The sequence below is a fragment of the Struthio camelus genome, chromosome 2 (genome assembly GCF_040807025.1).
Source record: "Struthio camelus isolate bStrCam1 chromosome 2, bStrCam1.hap1, whole genome shotgun sequence".
Lineage (NCBI taxonomy): Eukaryota > Metazoa > Chordata > Aves > Struthioniformes > Struthionidae > Struthio > Struthio camelus.
Window position 1 is genome coordinate 1,827,408 of NC_090943.1, and position 19,822 is coordinate 1,847,229.

At 50.1% G+C, this 19,822-nt stretch overlaps 1 protein-coding gene across 1 annotated transcript in view; it reads left to right on the forward strand.

The window, feature by feature from the left end:
- The first annotated feature begins 117 nt into the window (after window positions 1-117).
- Window positions 118-19,822, forward strand: part of CCDC12 (coiled-coil domain containing 12) — a 42,814-nt gene continuing 23,109 nt past the window's right edge. Inside the window, exon 1 of the mRNA XM_068934050.1 lies at window positions 118-254. Coding sequence (XP_068790151.1) covers window positions 141-254 — 114 coding nt within the window. The 5' untranslated portion in view covers window positions 118-140. The remainder of the gene's footprint in view (window positions 255-19,822) is intronic.

The window sequence follows — 19,822 nt, forward strand, 5'->3', positions numbered from 1 at the left end:
TTGGCCCCGCCCGCCCCTCGGCCCCGCCCCCTCGGCCGCCTCCCGCCCCGCCCCCCCCGGCGCATGCGCACGGCGGCCGGGACGGGGAGGAGGAGGAGGGCGGCTACGCGCAGGCGCGTGGCGGGCGGCGGCGGCGGAAGATGGCGGCGCCCGCGGGCGGCGCGGAGGCGGCGGGCCCGGCGCTGGGGCGGCTGGAGGAGGAGGCGCGGCGCCGGCAGGAGCGGCTGCGGGCCCTGCGGCAGCGCACGCTTCAGGTCGGTCTCCCGGCTCGGGTTGGGGACGGGAGGGGGGGGAGCCACGGCGGAGCCGGGCTGAGGGAGAGGCCCGGCCGACAAGGCCCGTGTGGGGTGGCGAGGCCTCTCCCCTCTTGGGGAGGCCGCGGGGCCCCTGAGGGGGTGCGGGGCACAGCGAGGGGGCTGCGGGGGTCCTAAGGGCTGTGGGGGGGGGGGTAGCATAGGTCTTTCAGGGCGGTGGGGTGAGCTGTGGGGCGGTGTCGGCACCAGGAGGGGGGGGGAAGCGTTTTTGGGGGGCTGTGAGGTAGGGCTGAGGTGAGGGATGGGGGTGGGGGCGGGTTTTGGGGTGAGGGAGAGGAAAAGCAGGGATGGGTGAGACAGCGGGTGGGGGCTGCAGGCCGGAGGAGCAAGGAGAGCGGGGGTCCCGCAGGGTGGGGAAGGGGGTGTGCGGCGAGGAGCCCTGGGAAAGGGGGGATGCGTGGAAAGGTTGGGGTGGAAGCGGTGGAGGAGGGTGTCTTGGAGCTGAGGAGCACCGTGGTGAGCGAGGAGCCCCAGAGGGTTTTGAGGAGTCGCGGGGGAGAGCTCTGTGGGGAAGCCAAGTGTTCAAGACTTGGTGGGGGGTATAGCCAGGCATTTTAGAAATACAGAGGACCCCGTACTCCTTAAGGCAGGAGCAGGCTGATCGGCTTATCGTCCGAGGTCTGGACAGAAGGAGTTGGGGGCGAGCTGGAGCAATAGGTGTTTGGGGGACACTTGCGCCGTGTGTCTCCTTGGGACCTGCCTCTTCGCGTTCGACCTGCCAGCGCGGCCCCGGTCATGAGACTGATTTTCTTTGGTGCTACGGGCAGGGTCCCTGTTGACCCCAGAAGGCCTGGCTGGGACTGCACCTCGGGCTCCTACTTTGTTTTCTCTGTTGCCCGTGCGCCATCATGTTGTCTGCTGTGTTTTGCCAAGCAACCAGCTAATGTGTTAAAACCTCTTGATTTTTTCCATGTTGTTTCCCTAGTTCCATGCCTTTGTGTCACATCTGAAATCAGCTCACAAATAGCAGGCAATTACATAACCTGTATCGGAAGGCAGCTGGTAGACACAGTCCCTAAAACTGCCAGGTGGGAACCAGCCCCAAAACCCAGGCTGCGAGTGGGGTTTCGTAGTGAGGCTGAAAACAGATTCAACTCTGAGTTACGAGGGAACGTGTCACTTGTCCTTGGTGCCTTCTGGTAGCTGGGGTCTTCCATTTAACACGGACTTTGAGATTTGATTCTTTTTAGTGAAGAGTCAAGGAAACCGATTGCGTTGCCTTACCAAAGCCAGGGTCGAGTGCGTCTGTAAGGTGAGAGTGTTTGTATCTTGTGCTTGTTGCTGGACTCCCTGGATTTAGAGATTATCTCTGTGGGGGATACAGAGAAAGCCTAATACAAGAACAAGGAAAAGCACGAAAGCTTGGAGAAGGATTCCTGTAAGGAGGCAGGACGACGATCCCAAGGCTCCATCAAAGCATCTCCTGTTGGTGCTGCAGTTCCTGTGGAGTGATTGATCCTGTTGGAGTGAGTTCAAAGCATGATACTTACTCAAGTACGTTTGCTTCTCCCCGTCCCTTAGAGTGGAATCCAAGGGTCACCTTAAAAAGCTCCTTGTGGCAAGAAGCTCCTCTGCTGGAGCTGCTCCCGCCGCGAGTCTGCCCGTGGGTACGTGCGGGGTGGTTTGCGGCAGGCTGCTCAGTGAAGAGGGATGTTTATAGTGAATTAAGTGTGATTGTGGGATGGCGCAAATGAAGTAAGTCCGGGTTGCGGTCAGCTTAGTTGCCCTACAGATGGGAGCTGCGTGCGTATGGCCCTTTTCGGCTGTGTGTACTGTGGATGGTGCAGCAGGCTCCTGGCTCAGAGTCCGCCACAAAGGAATTTGCTGCAATTAGTGTAGATCTTGTGTCAAGTGCTGTTGGCAGCAAAACGTCCAGCTTCAAATCTTAAGGAGCTTTTCGGAAAAGTTTTGTGATGGGTTGAATCGTTGCCCAGAAAACCTGAGCTATTTTGACTGGCGGTTCTTGTTGTGTTTGCAAATGATGAGCTCGGGGGTGGAGGTGGGGATTATTGGTAATGAAAGGAGAATGCAATACACTTGAGAAACTTGGCAATTAAAACGTCAGCAATGCCTGCAGAGGAAGGCCCCCACACTCCAATGTGCCTCAGCACGTCTTGACGTTACTTAATTCTCCCCGCTGAGGCTAACAAGGCAGTGCTAGCTCAGTTCCCCCTTTGCCTTGCCTTACTGAGTTCGTTGGTCAGGGTCAGCAGCACTGCGGGAAGGTGTTCTCTCCCTCCGTTGAGGGACCTTCTTCCGTGGTTATACCCCTTGAGCAGGGGACGTGACGACGTCTCCGGTGGTGGGCAGACCAAGCGCTTTCTGCTGTGTCTCGTGCCTTGAAACACCCTTTCCTGCCGCAGTGGTGAGCCTTCAGAAAGGGCAAAGTGGGATGCAGGGCCCGGCCCAGTCTTGCTGAGAAGAGCTGTTGAAAAGAGAAGCGTCTTCCTTTCCTTTTTGCCCCTTCTGGCAAATTTAGGCGGAGTGAGACTTACTGAAAAATGGTTTAAACCTACCTATTTTGGGCTCCTTAGGCACCTGCATAATGTGACATGCGTCAATTCTTGATTCAGTCTTTTCTCAGTGTGTTTCTAATGAGCGTAAACTACCTGGTGATTTATCGTTGTCTTTGCTAATGGGGATCAACTGGTAGCTAACTGGATGACTGAGATTGCTGTAAGCTATTTCAGAAGAACCCGAAACGCTGGTCCCTGGTGCTTGGAACAGTAACATTGAAAAGAGGAAAGAGCAAGTTGAAATTCAGCTCCTAAAAATAGGGATAATCCCTTGGGATGTAAAATATCGGGTGGTTGTGGAGGCTGTAGCACACAGTGTGTTGTTTCACCTGGTTTACTGCTGCATTTTTTTTTAATTTTGGTTTCAGATCTTCTGACTTGATCTCTGAGTGCAAAAGCTGTTTTTATTTCCTTTCCATGAGTAGTATGTCATGCACAGTACCAGTTTACTGTGCCTTCAAAGGTAACACCAATTTTTTTACCCTGTGCAAAACTGATGTGTTCTTGGCTCGACCCTGGACTGACCTGTTCATGGCTCCGCAAGAAGAGTGACAAAACTAGGTTTTCTCTCTGAGTTTCTGAGAAACTTCCCAAAGAATTTGTAACTTGACTGCTATGAGGTTATTTCCTTCAGTAGCTGTGAATATAGAACAAAAATAGACCGTATAACTTACCATAGGATTGACAGTGTCTTTTGCCTGTGTGTTTCGGTGCTTCCGGATCTTACTCATCCCTATTTAAAATTTCTTTAACTGATGTCAAATCAGTTAAAGCGAGAGCTCTTGTTCTTGCATCTCATATAAAAATCTCAGAGCTGTCTGCTGGGCCCGATCGAAGTCTTTCTAGCCCTCTCCCCTCTGAGAGCTCAGCAAGTGCTTGAAGGAAAATGTTGTGGTAGTAATGCATGTGCGTGGAGACTTTTTCCGCGTGGATAGCCGGTGCAGCAAGCGCAGGAAAGATGAGAGCGCGGCAGCGCGCTCATGCAGGGAGGTAACTGGGAGCAGGAGAGAGCCTCTGAGTCTCAGGTTAAAGTAAAACTTGGGCAAAGTCCCAGCGTCTGTCAGGCCACCCCACCTTGCAGGGGAAAATAATAATAATAAAAAAGTAATTTCCTCGCAATGAGTAAGTGGGAACTTAGTGGGACAGACCAAAGTGTCTCGTGTTTAGTGGCTCCTAGCAGACCTGTCCTGAGGAATTTGTCCAGCCCTTTCTAAATCCGTTTCTGCTCTTGGCTTTTGCAGCATCCCGAGGCAAGGAATTCCACCGTTTAATTAGGTGTCTGTGAAAAGCTACATCCTTTGGTTTTAAAGTCCCTATGAAAGCTGCTTTGGATGTTCCCTTGCGCAGATAGTGCGAGAAACACTAAATAATTGTTCTGTGCTCGTGTGTATGATTTTATAGTGCTCTTGGTCTCTCTTCTGGGTTGAAGTTCTAGTCTGTGAAATCTGTCTTTGTATGGAAAAAACCCCCTTCAAATTGTCTCTGTGACTCTCCTATGTACCTTTTCTAGGTCTGGGATACCCTTTTGAAGAGAGGAAGTCTAGCACGGCGTGTGTTGCTCAGGATGTGGGGGACTCGTGGGTTTATAGGGCTGGCATAGTATTTCCTTTGTTTTTTCTGTATTCTCACTTTGACCATGTAAACCTTTTTCAACTGTCAAAGCTTGTCTACTTTTTCCAGTTCTCTATAAAAAAGAAACTACTTTTCCGTACACGCTGCTTTGCTCGTTCCTTAGACTGTCATGACCGCACAGCTAGTAACGCTAGTTACGAATGTTACTTGTTTTTTCTGACTCCTACTCAGCCCTGAGCTGACACTTTCAGTGAACTCGGCCATCCTGAGATCTTTCTGGAGCAGCAGTACTCATTAGGAACCCGTTCCCTGTGCGTATGTGGTTAAGGTTATTCTTCTCCCGTGTGCTTTGCTTAACGTGAAACGCTGAACTTCACCTGCTGCCTCGTTGCTCAGTTATGCAGGATTGTAAAATCCTTTGGCAAGACTTCTATCATTGCTAGATTTCATGTTGAATGATCTCATCTGCAAATATTGTTGTGCTGTCTAACTAGTCATGTCTCTCCCAAGTCTTGCAACAGCCCAGACCCTAGCAGAAGGTGGGCAGAATGGGGGAGAGGAAGGTGACCTGCTGCTACTCTCCTGCCACTGTGAAAGCTCACCACTTGGTTTTGGAGGTATCCCACTTTTGGGGGCAGTTGTGTATATTTAGGGGACTGGTCTAACAAGGAGCCTCCTTCAGGTCGGACCTTCTCTGCAGACTGCATCATGGGCTCAGTTTTGGCCTGAAGGTGATGTTCATCTCTTCCCAATTAGTGAGGAAACGAGTGAGGTAATATCCAAACATCTACAAAGTTGATGTATTATCTCGTGCCTTCTCTGAGCTTACTTGACCTGCTACATTACCATCACTGATTGCCAGCACGTGGGATTTTTACTCAAAAATGTGTGAATGTTTGAGTTCTGGGCATAATTTACATTTGAGAAATGTCAGTCAACGTTTGCTTATACAGAGGTGTTTAAAATAGTGTGCAGGCCAACGATGGAAACCCAGATTAAATCTATGGCTTTGGCATCAGCAAAGTTCGCAGTTTCAGGGCTATTATGAAGTATCAGAGAGAGGCCCTTTCACTCCTAAATTCAAATTAAATTGTCTTTCAGCAGCAAGTAATCAAATTGTGTCTTTACAAAGCCTACTCTAACTTGTTGGTATATTGTCAGAACAGGAAGTGATATTCAATGAAGTATGTTTTTAAGTCATCTAGCTGTAATCTTTAGTTTGCAGGTTTTCTTCTCTGTAAAAGAAAAAAAAATCAAATCAAAATGTTTTGCAGCAGCTGCTGCTAAGCTGGCAAGGCTCTGCGGGTTGCTGCACAGCCTCCTTCGTCGTGGCTGGAAAGTTAAACGGCTGCTCGCCTTTAAACTGCTGTCTTGTAGTTAAAACGCCCTCCTTAGTCTGTACCCTGTCTAAATACTGCATGTGATTCACCCTTCTGAGTGCTTTTGCTTGGTGAGGAGGAAACTCTTGCTTTTTAACCCGTTCGGAAGCTCTGAGGTATTGTTTGGTGCTTTGAGGCAATAGGAGTCTTCCCTCTATGTCAGGTTATTATTTGAGACTGTTTTGGCTTCCTTGGAATAAGCCTGGTCTCTGTAGACTCGGCTGGTATGGACAGCAGCACCTTTTCGTTTTGTTTCTGAGAGCGCCTTGCCAATTGGAAGATCATTTGTCCTTGTGGTTTTTTTTTTTTTTCTATCCCAAAAGATCCATCTGTAACAGCGGAAGGTGAATTTGGAAAAAATTCGATACCTAGAAAGCCTTCAGAAATTCAGATGAAAAGGTGGTGGGGGTGGTCTTTAAGGTAAACTTGGTTGCTGTGCCATAGGAGAGGAAATGCATAGGGAAGTACGATAGTGTTTTAAGTGGGCTGTGCGCGTTTTCTGCCAGCTTAAGTCATTTCAAAAAACAAAAAAAAGTGGCTGGTTATATAACTGGCACTTAGCTGATGTTATTGCTGCCACGTCCAATTAACAGGAAAACCCCACCAGCTTTGCAAGGAGCAGCCTTGTGAAAGGTCACGTAATGACGTAGGTCTTTTCAACTTTTGAGTGTTTTTAGTTGTTAAAGCGGTCAGGCAGTAGCAAATGACTCCAGCTCTTGCGACTCTGCTTTGGGGGAAATCGGGGCAACGTTTTCCCGAGTAGCTCGCTATAGAGCGACGATACCTGTAAACAAGGCAGACCCCTCCTAAAGGAACACGTTTATGGCGTCAGGGACTGGAGAAGCGGACATCTCTCATGCTTCGTGTGGCTTTTATTTTTGGTGTGATTGAACGCTGACAGTAACAGTTGCATGAACGTTGGTCTGTAGCGCTCTGTCTGCTTAAGGCTCATCATGCGACAGTAACGACTGTACGGAAGCCGTGTCACGCAGTAAAGCCCCTGATTATCTGCTTGCTTCCTAACGGCTTAAAATCAGATTAAAATATTCTGAAGAACGACTGTTGCTCGACTTAAACTTAGCATGCTTGTATTTAGTAACTTTAGTTTAACAGCTGAAGTGGCTATTACCTTGCTATATGTTTTGAAGGAAAATGAGAGAGCAAGAGTCTGTCTGAAGCTGCTGGCTGCCTGCTGCCTGGGCTTGAGGTGGCTCCCTGTTGGCATAGGCCTAGGCCTAGGCCTTGCAAACGCTTTCCAGAGCAAGTGGAGCGGTTTGGCTGGCAGTGGGACAACTTGCTTATCCAAAACTATGAGTATTTTCAGGATGGGGACCTTACAGCCTGAGTTTCAATATTGCTTTGCAATTTTCTAGGCTTAAAAAAAGGACTGTGTGGCGTGCCCCGTGAAAACCAGAAAGCCCTTGCGCTACGTCAGTTATGAAACTGTGCTACAGATCATACTGAAGCTGTTGGGGAGCTTTGCCTGCTTAATGCAGGATTCAGTCCAAAATGGTGTTTGGAGTAGAGAGCTAGTGCTTGTCCTTAGATCAGAAGTTGCAGGATAACTCTGGTGAAAACCAGGATGGCTAGATGAAGGGAAGCTGTTGCACCTGTGACTCTAAGCAGTTGAATGTTGTTGCGAGTCCTCCCCTGAACGCACAACTGTATTCCCGTAGCCGCAACCTTCTGCTAAGCAAGTTGATAATTAACTGCAGTTACCTGTATTTATAAACGCTTGCCTGCAGGTCGCCCTTGAAACCAGCTTCTTGATGCATTCACATCTGCCTGTTTTAGAGTTGGACGAATACTGTACTCAGGCGCAGCATGCTGATTTCCAAAATTTGCCGTGCTTCAAATCCAGAAAATAGCCATGTAATTTTGATTCTTCCAGTAGATGCTTTGCAGCCATGTCCTGTGATACATCTGTAAGCACCGAGTAGATCAGAGCTTGCATCTGTTAAAAATACTGAGGCCTCTGCAAAAGCTAGCCAGACTTTTGGATCGTCTCTCATACGGAAAACTGCTTGTAAAAGGTGAGGGGAAGGATTCAGGCCTTTTATTTGGTGTAGATATCCTGATAGAGTGTTTGTGTCATAAACAAATGCTTTTGCCTTAGGGAGGGATTTTTGTTTTAGTCAAAAATATGTACGTATCCTTAGTAAAGGACTTGATAGCTTGTTCCTCTGGTTAGCACCCACAGAAGCAACAAAACAGTCAAAGAAGCATGTAAGTTATCTTTCTTGCAAGAAGCTAAGTACTTTTCCCACAGCTGCTTATTTTTAGTAACAGATACTTGAGCAGTATAGAGGAACTGTTGTCTCAGGCGCTGCTTGTAACATGGGTTTGCTCCTTTGGCTCAACTGTTGAAAGAATTTTGTGTGTGACTGCCCTTGAAATGAGAGGAAATAACGTCTGGCTACTAGTGGCATGACAGGGCTGCAGCATGCTGCTGCTGTGTTAATTTGGGCTACTAGGGAGAGGAAGATGCTTGTTTACCAAGGAAACCTGACTGTTTTGGACGTTCAAACTGAGGCAACCCTTCTGGTAGTGAATTATCAAGCCTATTCCTATTAGTGGTTATTATTACTCTATAGGTATATGTATATTGTTATGATATAGTTGCATGATTATGCATTATAGTTGCATGATTATCATAGAATATGTAAAAATGAGCTCCAAGTCTCTGCGCACATATACAGAAAGAGGAGCACGTTGCTTGTACAACACTGCTTTCCAGAACCTGCCTCCGAGTGCAAAGCGTCAAAGCAGTTCAGAAGAAGTGTCCTAAATTAGGCTTTGTGAGATGGCGAGCAGAGAGGTTTAAGATGCGCTGGGACCTGGGTCAGGTTGCCATCCAGTGAGTTTAATTAAAGTGTCAAGAGCAGCTGTGGTTCCACCTCTGCCCTTTCCTCTGCTTTTCTCTGCTGATTTCTAGGTTTCACAGTAATTTTCCTTGATTCTAAAATTAGTTACTGGTCAGGCAGCGGAAGAGGTTTCGGGTGCTGGTAGATGGGAGACTAGAAGAGGCGTTGGACTCCTCTAAAGGAGCAGCTGTATTTTAGGAAGCAGGAGGCCAGTGAAGCAATCCTCCTCTTTTCCTTGGCCCTTCGGCGGTGCGCTGTGTCCTGTCTGAGGCTCTGCGGTTCAGGAAGGATGTGCCTCTTTGCTCAAAGTGGCCGGGCGACTTGGCAGTGAGTGAGAAAGCGTGACCTGCAGGGAAAGGTAAAGCGGACTGGACTCCTTCAATTGAAGGAAGAGAAGCTCGTGGGGAGATATGGCCATGGCTTTTATGTACGTAAAAGTAGTCATGAAGACAAAGGGAGCAAATGCTTTTTCCTGTCCAGAGGAGGACAAGATGAGGATTAATGGCCTTACATTCAGCAGGGGAGAGTCAGGTTAAACATTAGGAAGAACAGTAGCAGGAAGCATCTCCCTGGTGTCACCTAGATACAGCTGATCTTGCCTTTGGCAAGGAGATGGACAAGATAATTTCTCAAGCTCCTTCCCCATCGTACTTTCCGTAACAGCATTTCAGGCTGGAGGATTCACCTTGCGTTATGCTAACCTATTCCAAGTGGCTTTTCCTCTTGGAAAATTGTTCCAAAGTTGGAGGGTGTGGGCCCAGGAAACCTGCGAGGCAGGTCAGTAGCTTTCCTAGAGATGGGCAGACCGGGGACAAGAAGTTGGGGCTCGCTGGTGATAGGGGCCCAGGAGTCCTTAGCTCTAGTCCCCTGTTGAGGCTTCACGTGCGTTCCTCTTCAGTATGGCTAGCACCTTCCCATCGCTCACCTACTGCGTGTGTTAACACTTGGCTTTTTCACTGTTGAGGCAGCTTTCTGGCTGTTCGGGGTGCTGCTCGTTAGGCCGAGGCTACCCCGAGCAGATGCTAACAGCAACGCAAGCTTGACTCGGGCACTCTTTTTCATATTGCTTTTTGCCTTTTGCAGCAGGCACCGCTCCCACCTTGCCAGACCACCAGCAGAGCAACCCAGCAGAAACTGGCATTTGGAGGCAAAAATCTCTGAAAGGCCATGTGGGTATTTTTCCTCCTCTTTAGTATGAAACCGCTGTCTCATAATAAACCCTGTTGGGAGCCCCACACTTGTAAAGGCAGGGTTAACCTCATACAAGAAACTGGCAGAAAGTTTGAGATCTCATTTTCCTGATGCTCATTAATCTTGACTTATTTTTGCATTGCCACGGTAATGGACAGAGGGTTTTTACATAATTTTTCTCTTTTCATCTGTACCCATAAAAAACCGGATTAACCGCTCCTTTTCAACGCCAGCTATGCTGTGCTAAAACCTTGGCTCCTTTAATCTGCTGCTCAGTAGTCTCAGCTGCGCGGTCTGCGTTGTCTTTTTGCGGGAGCTTTTGAACGGGCTCCGTGGAAATAACGACTGACACGAAGCATGTCTTCATCCGTAGCAGGGAGCATACTCGTGCTGAATGCGGAGGAGCTCCAAAGCGTAACGCAGAGTCAGGCAGAAGAGTTATGGTGGTGACATGAAATATGGGCTGGGAGAGAGTGCGTGTAAGCCCTCCTTTGGGGAATCTCATTTAGCCTCTTACTTCACAATGAATAAATGTGTCTCTGACTTGTTCCTTCACTTGTTTAAATAGTCTTTTGGTGTAGCTTTCCTTTTTTTTGTTTAAAAAAAAAGCCCCAGAAACACCGATTCCCCAAGGATATGAGGCTGTGTGTCTGCTCATCCTCTCCTCCCTGGCTGCTGACCGCATTGACCGGCTTCATCCCAGCGTAATGAGAGGTGGGCGCTCTGTAGCTGTGAGGCCCCTACAAGCTTTGTGAAAATAAGAGGTTGGATATAGAAGGAGATTTTTTTTTTTTTTTTCTTTCCTACCCTACTAATGGATAGGCTGCAACGTGAGCTCAGCTGTTATCAGCTATCGGGGAACCGCCTGGGGAGGGATGTGAAGTTTAACTGCAGAAAATGTTTTGATTGGAGCTGCCGCTTTATTAAACACCAGAGAACATAACCACAAGTCAAATCCACGGGGAAACCAGGCCTCCTTGATTTTGATGATCATAAAACTACAGTAATTCCTGCAGGAATTTCACTTAGCAGCCCTTCTTGAAGGAAATGCCTGATGGTTTTTACCGAGAAGGCAACGTCAGTGGGGTCCTCAGCTCTTCGGCTTAGTAACTTGTGGTTAAATTCAAGATTTTTGTTGAAAAGTAACGTAGTTAAAGGTCAGTCTGAAACTTCTCTTTCCATTCAAAAGCTTTTTCTTTATTCAGGTTTGACAACTCCCGGTATCTTTTTTTTTTTAAACTAGGGCTTGACATTGTTTTCCTTATGCCCTTAGTTCCATAAACGCAGCAAATGCAAATCATCCTGCTGTTCAGATCGTCTAGGGTAAAGCGTGACCGTTTCAAGGGTAATGTATTTCATCTGGAAGAAAGTAATTTGAAATACACATCCTGACTGGAAAAGCAGCATAGATGTGAACTTTCAGACACACGCCTGCGAGCATCCAAAGCTGTTCTAAGCAGTGCCTGCATTCCTGGGTGGATTTAGAACAGCTACAAGGAATATTTTTTTTTAATAAGCAATCAAGTGACCTTTAATAGCGTGATGAGGGGCAGTTAAGGGTAGCAAAGCAAAGGGGCAGTCAAGGCTGATGGTGAAGATAATGTGAAGTACCTAAGGCCAGAGGTTGTTTGCCAAAAGTTCAGGACAAAGGAAATAAGGAAACGTATTGTGTAAATATTCAGATTTTAGATCTTTCTTGCGACCAGTGTAGACAGCTGTCTTCTGTTTGAGCTTGTGCAGCACGTATGGCAAGATATATTGTTCGTTTCTTCCTTGAGTTCTGCTATTATTCCTGTGTCTCTAGGGATGCCGGTGGCTTTTTGCCGAAAACTGCTGCATGTTGCAGCTTCAAGTTATTCCCACTGCTTTGTGGAAAACAAGGCGCGTAAGCAAGCAGCAGGAACACCTGTTGGTCCATGGAGGAAAATGGTGTTTAGCCCTGACCTTAAATCCTAGCTTGTGCTGTTAAAAATCCAGGTGGCTTGGGACCGTTTGGGGATTTCGCGCTAAGGTAAGCGTGGCAGCAAAGAGACAACACCAAAAGCGGATGCCGTCTTTCTGCTTGCTCACCGTTTTCTGTCCAAAGCAGACAGCTTAAGGAGAGCTCTCCAGAAGAGAGCTTCGTTTCTCGTGGTTGTGTTTCTAGGGGTAAAGGAAATGGACTTGGTGACACAGCTAAGATGGAAATGAAGCGATTGGGACCATACAGCTAAAGGAAAGAAAAGGTGCAGGGCGTATGCAGGATATCTTGGGTTTTATTTACCTGAGGCAAGGCCCTGGTGCGTGAGAGCCACCTGTTTGCCGTGTAAATAATTTGAGAAAATAGTAAACTGGACAAATGATGAGAAAGTATCCTCTCTTAAATGCTATGAAACCAGCAAATGGTGTGGCCTTCCCAGCCAGGGGACGTATAAAGCAGCTTAAGAGGCGTCCTTTGCCTGCGGTATCTGATTGCGTTTCCACTGGAGCGAAGCAGATGGAGATGTTTTTAGTTTCTATGGAAGTACTTGCACGCATGCATCTCGGTATTTTGTGTATAATATAAGTGCGCGCGTGGCTTTTGAGCCAGACTTCCTGGGTTCAGATTCCAGTTTACCTTCTTGTAGCCTTGCCTCGGTTGCCTCGCTCGCAACGCATGGCATAACGCTTTCTCCAGCCCTGGTAAGGAAAAAGCTCCCTGCTAACTCGCTGTAGAAGCAGCATTTAGCATTTGCAATTATATTTGCATTATCTATAAGCCTGCCTCAGTGTGCAGGCATATTCCATGTATGTGTGTGTGTATATATTGTCTTTTGGACTTGGTATCGCTGTGATTAAACCCTTTTGGAGCAGTGTTTGCTTATTGTCGGAGCTAAAGAACGGGCTCCGCTGTTAGCTGGTTACTCAGCAAAAGAGAGGGGTATGCCTGTCTTTTTAAAGCAGAATATCTGGTGCAGTGGCTCAAGGGGATGCCAGGCGTTTTCCAGAAGCGGCTGGCAGCAAAACGGAGGCGGGGAGATGCTGGAACGCGCGCGGGCAGCCTGGCCGCGGCTCAGCTGCCGTGCTGACCCGGGGGGCCGACCTGAGCGGGCCCGACGTCTTTCTCTGCACCGAGTAACGCAATCACCTAACGAGCGTAATGGCTGCAGAGCTATTTCTGCCCCTGTCGCGGCCAAAACGTCTCAAACGGCGCTTGGAAAGCGAAGAAGCAGCAGGAGGTTCCTGCGTGAGACTCTGGGATCTTTAGGCCGCGGTCACGCGCGCGTGGGCTGAGCCTGCGTTCGGCAGGGGCGCAACGGTCTCCTCCACCTGCCCGTATGCGTCGTTTCCCTGGGCTGGAGCGAAAGCTCCCGCGGCCGCGTCGCGCGTTGAACTGGGAAAGATCGGTTTGGCCAAAACCCCAAGCTTTTGCTTCCCTCGAAGGTCGATTTCGGTTAGCAGGCGCGTCGGGTCCCCGAGGCTTCGCGCCTGCCTGCCCTCCCCGGGGAGGCAGAGGGGAGCTGGCGGGAGGAAGACCGCGACGCTGCCCCTTCGCTTTGCGGCCTAGCTTTGCGTTGAATTTAAGGGACCGTCCTGCCTCGGCCGAGGAGTCGTTCCCCGCGCGAAGGTCTCGTCGCCGCTGCCCTGAAGAGCCAACGAATCGGCAAATACCGACGGACTCTGACCCGAGCGACCGAACCGTCTCACGGCTCTTGGCGCTGAAGCCTGGTGCAGCTTGGCTCGCCGCCTTCCTCGGATGCGCCGTTGCTGCTTAGGGGTTTATTTATTTTATTTCATTTTCTTGCAGTCTGTGTTCCTGAAAGCGCAGTACGAAGGGGGCTGAGGAAATAGTTGCTGCGGTAACAGAGCGCAGGAAAGTTATTGCAGCGAGACTAAAACGCGCGCTCAGGGCTGCAAAGGCTCCATTTCTATGCAGCGTTTATTAAGAAAGTAATAAACTGTCGCTGCAGCGCTCGGAGGGGGAAGCCTGCGGACGCAACGGTTGGGCTTTCTCCAGCAACGCGCAAATAACGCACGCGGCGGGCGGCCGAGCGCCGCCCTGCGTCGCCGTAGCCCCGGGGACGGGAAGGCGGTTGGCAGAAGGCCTGGTGGAGAGGGGCTCCGACGCGAGTTCGGCTTCTCGGGTGTTTCTTGGCGCCTGCGATGAGATCCTTGCCCGGACAAGCTCCGGGGTTGTGTCGCTTGATTAATGCACCCAGATTTAAAAAAAAAAAAACAAAAAAACAAACCAACTTCTAAGGGTAAAACCCTTAGGAAAGGCTGAGGAATAGGGTCTCGGAGCTGCTCGCAGTCGAGGAGGGCTGCTGTGTCGTGAGTTAAAGCAGCGCTGCACGCAATGCAAATAAAAGGTGGGAAGTAAAAGCTGAACAGCGTTTTGTCTGCGCGTCTCTGAGCTGACGACAGTCCTGTGAAACAAGGAGGTGCGTTGCCACGCGTAGCGAGCCAGATCCTTGTTTCCCTTAAGGATCCGCAGAGCTGGCGTTTATAGTCAAAGTAAAATATGGCTCTGCCCGTTTGTAGCTCCTTGCTGCAATCACTGGAGACGGTGACAGTAGCAGCTCTCTCTCCTACGTGTGCTGTTTGACGGGTTTTATGCACGGGAGCCAAATAAATAGAAGTTTTTTTTTTTTTTCTTCTTTGCTTGGGTTGTGCTTCCCGAGATGCTTTTATGCCGGCATAAGCCGACGCTAGCACGGGAATAGGTGGTCCTGCTCGTTCCCTGCTTTTCGCCGCTCTCTCTGCCCTCGCTCCGGTGACCTGAGGAACGGCGGTTCAGACGGGCTGAGTCAGGTTCAGACTCACCCAGCAGGAAACGGGAACCGCTTGGGTTTTACCTCCTTTGGTTCCTGGCTCCGGTTCACCGGGAGGCCTCGCGGACGCTGGCCCGAAGAGCGGGGATGGCCCGAGAGGGCTGGGAAAGACGACGGGGTTGAGAAGGGTGGCAGTGCTTAAGCGCTGATTTATAGAGGCTCCGTGTATTTGTGAAGCTAAGGGTGGAGCGTGACAACCCCTCACGCCCGTCCGAGTTGACGTTACGGTGGCCGCATCCTTCTTGTAGCTGCCTGTGCCGGCAAGTGTCCGGCCCTGCTGTGGACGACGACTTCAGGAAGCTAACCAGGCTTTTCATTTCTGTTTATTTGGCTCAGCTTTTGTGCAAGGCTAGGTCCTCGAGGTGGTTTCCTGCGGGGCGCTGCGGCGGTGACGGGAAGGCCCGGCGGCGGGGATGGCCGGAGCCTGCGGCAGCCCCGGTTTGGGTGCGTTTGGGGGTTGTGGCCCGGCCTCCTTGGCGGCGGCGGGGGGAAAGGCTGAAGGGGAGCAGAGCGGTGCGAGATGAACCCGAAAGGAGGCTTTTCTGCAGGGCAGACCTGGGGTTGACAGGTTGGGAAGTTATCTTTGTTTTTAAGCCCGTGACAGCTAGGACCCAGGTATAAATAATAGCGTGATGGGATTATTTGGAGTAACAAAACACAGAGCTGGCACAGAGGCATCTCGGACAATTGATTTAATGAATGCAAAAGGCCCTGGAGACTGAGGGCTTCCAGCAAGCGTTCTCTGCAGTGCAAATGCTCCGGTTCGTCCTTCGGACGCCGCTGGGATCCCCCAAACTTGCCTCTCCGCCGTGCGCTCTCCCTGCGTTGCTGCCACGCAGCTCCTGGCCCTCGGCCCCCCGGCTCTGGGGTGGCAGCAGGTCCTGGGGCTTCGCCGATGGCGAAGATGCCCCAGGGAGGCTGATAACTGCTCAAAGTACTGACGGGGAAACCGTTCCTTGCCTTGAAACAAGCACCGCTGAGCCCGGGCAGCAGTTAGCAACAGTGGCACAAAAGCTATCGAGTCTCGAAGGGAAAGCTCTCGCCTCTCCGAAAGACGGCAGCGGGAGAATGGCATAACCGAGCGCTTAGGCGAAACGCGTGAAATGTTGTGCAGGCGGTCGTAGGCCGGATGAGTCTTCGGCCGAGTGAAGCGTTTTGTTCGGCGTGAGTTGAGCGTTAATGGGTCCGTGCCTGCTTTCGGGAATCCCTGTATGCTAGTTCCCTCCCCCAAGTCTCGTGCTTGGGTTGATGCAGGGGGAAGAGGAGTCTTTCTCACTTCCCTTGTAATTTTTGCTCTTTTTTGGTGGCTATATGAAGAATTTGGCAAAACGTAGCTTTGTCTCCATGTGACTTTTTTCAAGGAAACATGCGGGGCTTTTTTTCCCCCCGCTTCCCACACTAAACAACGTTATGCTCCTTCCTGCCTTGCAGAAAGGTGCAAGTTAGCCCCCCGGCCTGGGAAAAGGTGCTCGTCGGAGTGGCAGCGCGCATCCGCCGAGTGCTTCCGGCTCATCCCGCTCTGTGCGACGCGGCGCTGCTGTTTCCGTACCTGATAGGGGACGGTGCTGTCTAAGCACTCGGACCGAGGCAGCCTTCCCTGGAGGTACCTGCAGCACGTCCCGTCCTGGCACTGGGCAATACAGGCTTTCTCGGGGCAGTTTTCCCACGAGACAAAGAGCTGAGGTTCTTGCTGACCTCTTGTTACAGAGCCCTTGGTGCTCTCTCTGGTTAGTTCTCTACTTTATTGTTTTGCCCGTTTTTCTGTGTCGGATACTTGTGCGTCTTCTCCATGTTGTTCGTGCGGGGCCGCGTTCGCTTCCGCTTCCACGGTCTGTAAGCGTTGGTGCGCGCCGCTGCTCTACGCGGGGCGTTTAGAGCATCGCGCGGTGTCTGAATGACCGATTAAACGTTCGTGCGGGTTGCCAGGCTCTTCGTTCTGTGAAGCTGGAGTGAAAATTTTTGTTCTTCACCAAAAGCACGCGCCCCTGAGCTGAGTTTTCAACCGAACCCTGCAAGAGGAGGTGATGCTTGGCCGGCGCTGTGCGGCAGGCCGGTCGCGTGGCATCGCCCCTTCTTCGCGAGGCTGGCCCTCCCGCGACGTGCCGTGGGCCGGCGGAGGACGGGCGCTCGGAAAAGAACGGGCTGGTGAGGCTTTGCAGCAACGTTCCTGCAAGGAGCTGGTCTGCTTTTCGATTAAGCCTTTAGTTTTCGGCTGGTATCGTACCTGTCTTAAAAGCCCCCTTTGGCTGTGACCTTGCATGAATCACGTAGGCGAGAACTTCAGTTATTAAAATCTCGTCTCCTTGCGGCGCCCAATTACTTGGGTGCCTGGCTGGAAATACCGTGGTTGCACCTTCTGTGCAGTTCTCGAGTTAAGTCGACAAGTCCATATTCGCTGAGCCTCCCAGCATCCCTCTCGGGGAGTTTTCAGCTACCCCAGTTTCACGGATTGGGGGGGGGGGGAATTAAAATCTCGTTGCTGAAATAATTTGTGTGTCATAAAAAGCCTAAACGAACGGCCGGCTCTGTGGTACTGAGCCGCCGTTTAGCGACGTAAGGTTGCTCTCAGTCGCGCAGGCGTTCTCTTTAAAGTCGAGTTCCCTCGTAGCCTCAAAGCAAAGCATTTGATAGTAAGGAAGATGAGAAGGTCCTAGCTAGCTCCGTGAGCGAGCACGTTTCCCCGGGATCTTTCTGCCTGGAAGAACAAAGTCAAATGCAAAGAAAAATCCGCGGCTGGGGAGCTGCGCTTGCGTTGCTGCCTGGCCGGCTGGCGTTGCTTTTCAGCAGGCTTTTTTGTTTAATTTATGAAGGGGAAAAATAGACTGCAGAAAATAGGTTAATCAGCAGCTCCAAAAATGCAGAGGTAGAGCTGTCTTGCACCCGAGTGGCACCGCTTAATTACCGCGGGCAAAACTCTGGTTTACATTTGTGAAACTCTCCCTGGATAGTTCATCTTTTTTTTTTTTTATTATTATTTTTTAGAAAAATATGGAACTGGAGAAGCTTCGTGCATGGAGAATCTTGGCTTCAGCAAACATTTCACCTTTCAGCAAGGTCTTTGTGTATAAACCCAAACCTAGCTGTAGCCTTCTTATTTTTTATTTTTATTTTTTTCCCCCTGCGGAGAAGTGAAACTGGCCACGTGCGGCGTTCGGTTTTGTTTCTGCTTTTGCGGGAGAGCTGCAGAGGTGACAGATTAACCTGCTGAATTGTTTCTAAAACCCCAAGGAGCCAATGTGGCCCCCTCTTCCCTCCCACCTCGGCGAAAAACAGCTTTCATTTTCCACGACGACTGAAATGTTGTCCCAATCTGCTAAAGGTGCCGGCAGCTTCCTGACTTGAAATTAACTGATTTTTTTTTTTTTTTTGGTTTTGTTTCTTTGCTGGGTAGCGGAAAGGGATTATGTGGTTTAGCTAAGGGAAAGGGGTGGAGGTGAGAACAGGCATGCTGCCTGGCATGGATTAATTCTTGAGTTTAAAAGCTTCTTTTGAGGGATGCGGGTGATTCCTGAATGTAAGGTACTGTAAATCAACTGCTTTGTATTGGAAGAGGGTGAATCTTGCAAGCACGTTAAGGTATCAGATTCAAGTAAATAAGTTTCATTGCTGATAGCATAAATGGCGACGGTCTTCCCTTCCCGGTGGCTGCATGGCTTCGTCAGAAGGGGTGGTTGTGTCGTCTCAGTTTATTGCTTTCCTGTGTAATGAAGGCGGCCTACAAAACCCATAAAACTTACCATTGCTGTTACCATCACTAACATTAGTGGATATTAGGGAGCGACGCTTTACTGCGTATCTCCAAACGCACGAGTTACGTTTGTTCGGCCGTTTCAAGGCCGGATGCTTTCCTTGCATCTTTGCAGACTCAGAGTTAGGTTTCGCTTTAGGCGTTGCCTCTGGTTGCGTCGCTTTGCCTTGGGGAAGGTTTTTAGACTCGGACATCAGAGAAGCCCCACTTCACCTCTCCGCCGTTAATGGTGTCGCTGCCTTTGCCACCTGGCAGCTCCAGCCGTTCTCCCTCAAGCGACAGCGTTTCCCCGAGAGCAAGCTGAGGATCCCTGCTGCCTCCCACCGAAGAGCGCAGGTTATTTCTGTTGGTTGGTTGGTTTTTGAGCAGTGGGCGCCGTCTCGCCAACCAGAGACTGCAGCTTCGCCGTCGATCGCGAGTTCGAAGGAAGGGAAGCCTCCCTTTTTTGCGTGAAGAGAGGTGGTGACTGGCAACGCTTGGCCCAGCGGTTGGGAGAGGACTCTTCGTTCGCACGGGGTTTGCGGGCGGTGACGACGCGCCTCTGATAACCGCCTACCGCGCGCATCGCTACAGGAGCGTCGCATCTTGCGCTGACGCAAGCGGCGCTGACCCGATTGGATCGGCATCGTGAAAAACACTGGGGTGAGGATGGGGAACGAAACGCAGACTTAAAATCTTTAAAAACCCGGGGAGGACGGAGTAAGAGCTTATCTGAAATGGATGATGCTGAGCAAATTTAGCGTGAAACTGGACACGTCCTTCGCTAGTGCGTTTTGAAGCCTTGGGCTGTTGGGAAGAGCTGGTGGGCTCCACGCGCTCCGGGTTTCAGCCAGCTTCCTCCCGCCAGCCCCACGAGGCTCTTGTTTTGGACAGCTCAAAGTTTTGCTTTGACGGTGCCCTGCTTGGAAGGGAATAGTGATGGTTCTCCTGTATTGGCTCGGAGAAGTTTGTTCGTGGCTTTTCTAGCTCTTCACGGCCTAAAATAGTGCTTTGTCTTTGAAATGCCTTGTTCTTCCTGCCCAGAAGTTCCTGTTTCTTCCCCTCAGACTTTCTGCGTCTAATTGAAACTTGTGTATTTTCACTGTAGTTTCTTCAAAAAGTGTTAGTAGTTTTGATCTCAGGGGAACATCTGCCCCACTACTTTCAGTGGGGACAGCAGCTCGCTGCCAGCTGCCAAACACGTTCATCAGTCTGTGCTATTTAACAGCGGCGTTGGAAACGCAAACACTCGGGTCCTGGAGTCACACTAATAGGTATCTATAAAGCAGCAAACCATAGCCATTTAGGAGTTGTTTAGGATTATCTGGAGGGAGGAAATATTTGTGCTTGTTTACTATATAAACAACGCAATAATAGAAAAGTATTAAAAATAGCTTTCGTTTTGGAATTATTATTTTTGGAGGCACGGGCATGAAAAGGAGGTGTTCAGTTTTCAGAGGCTATTTTGT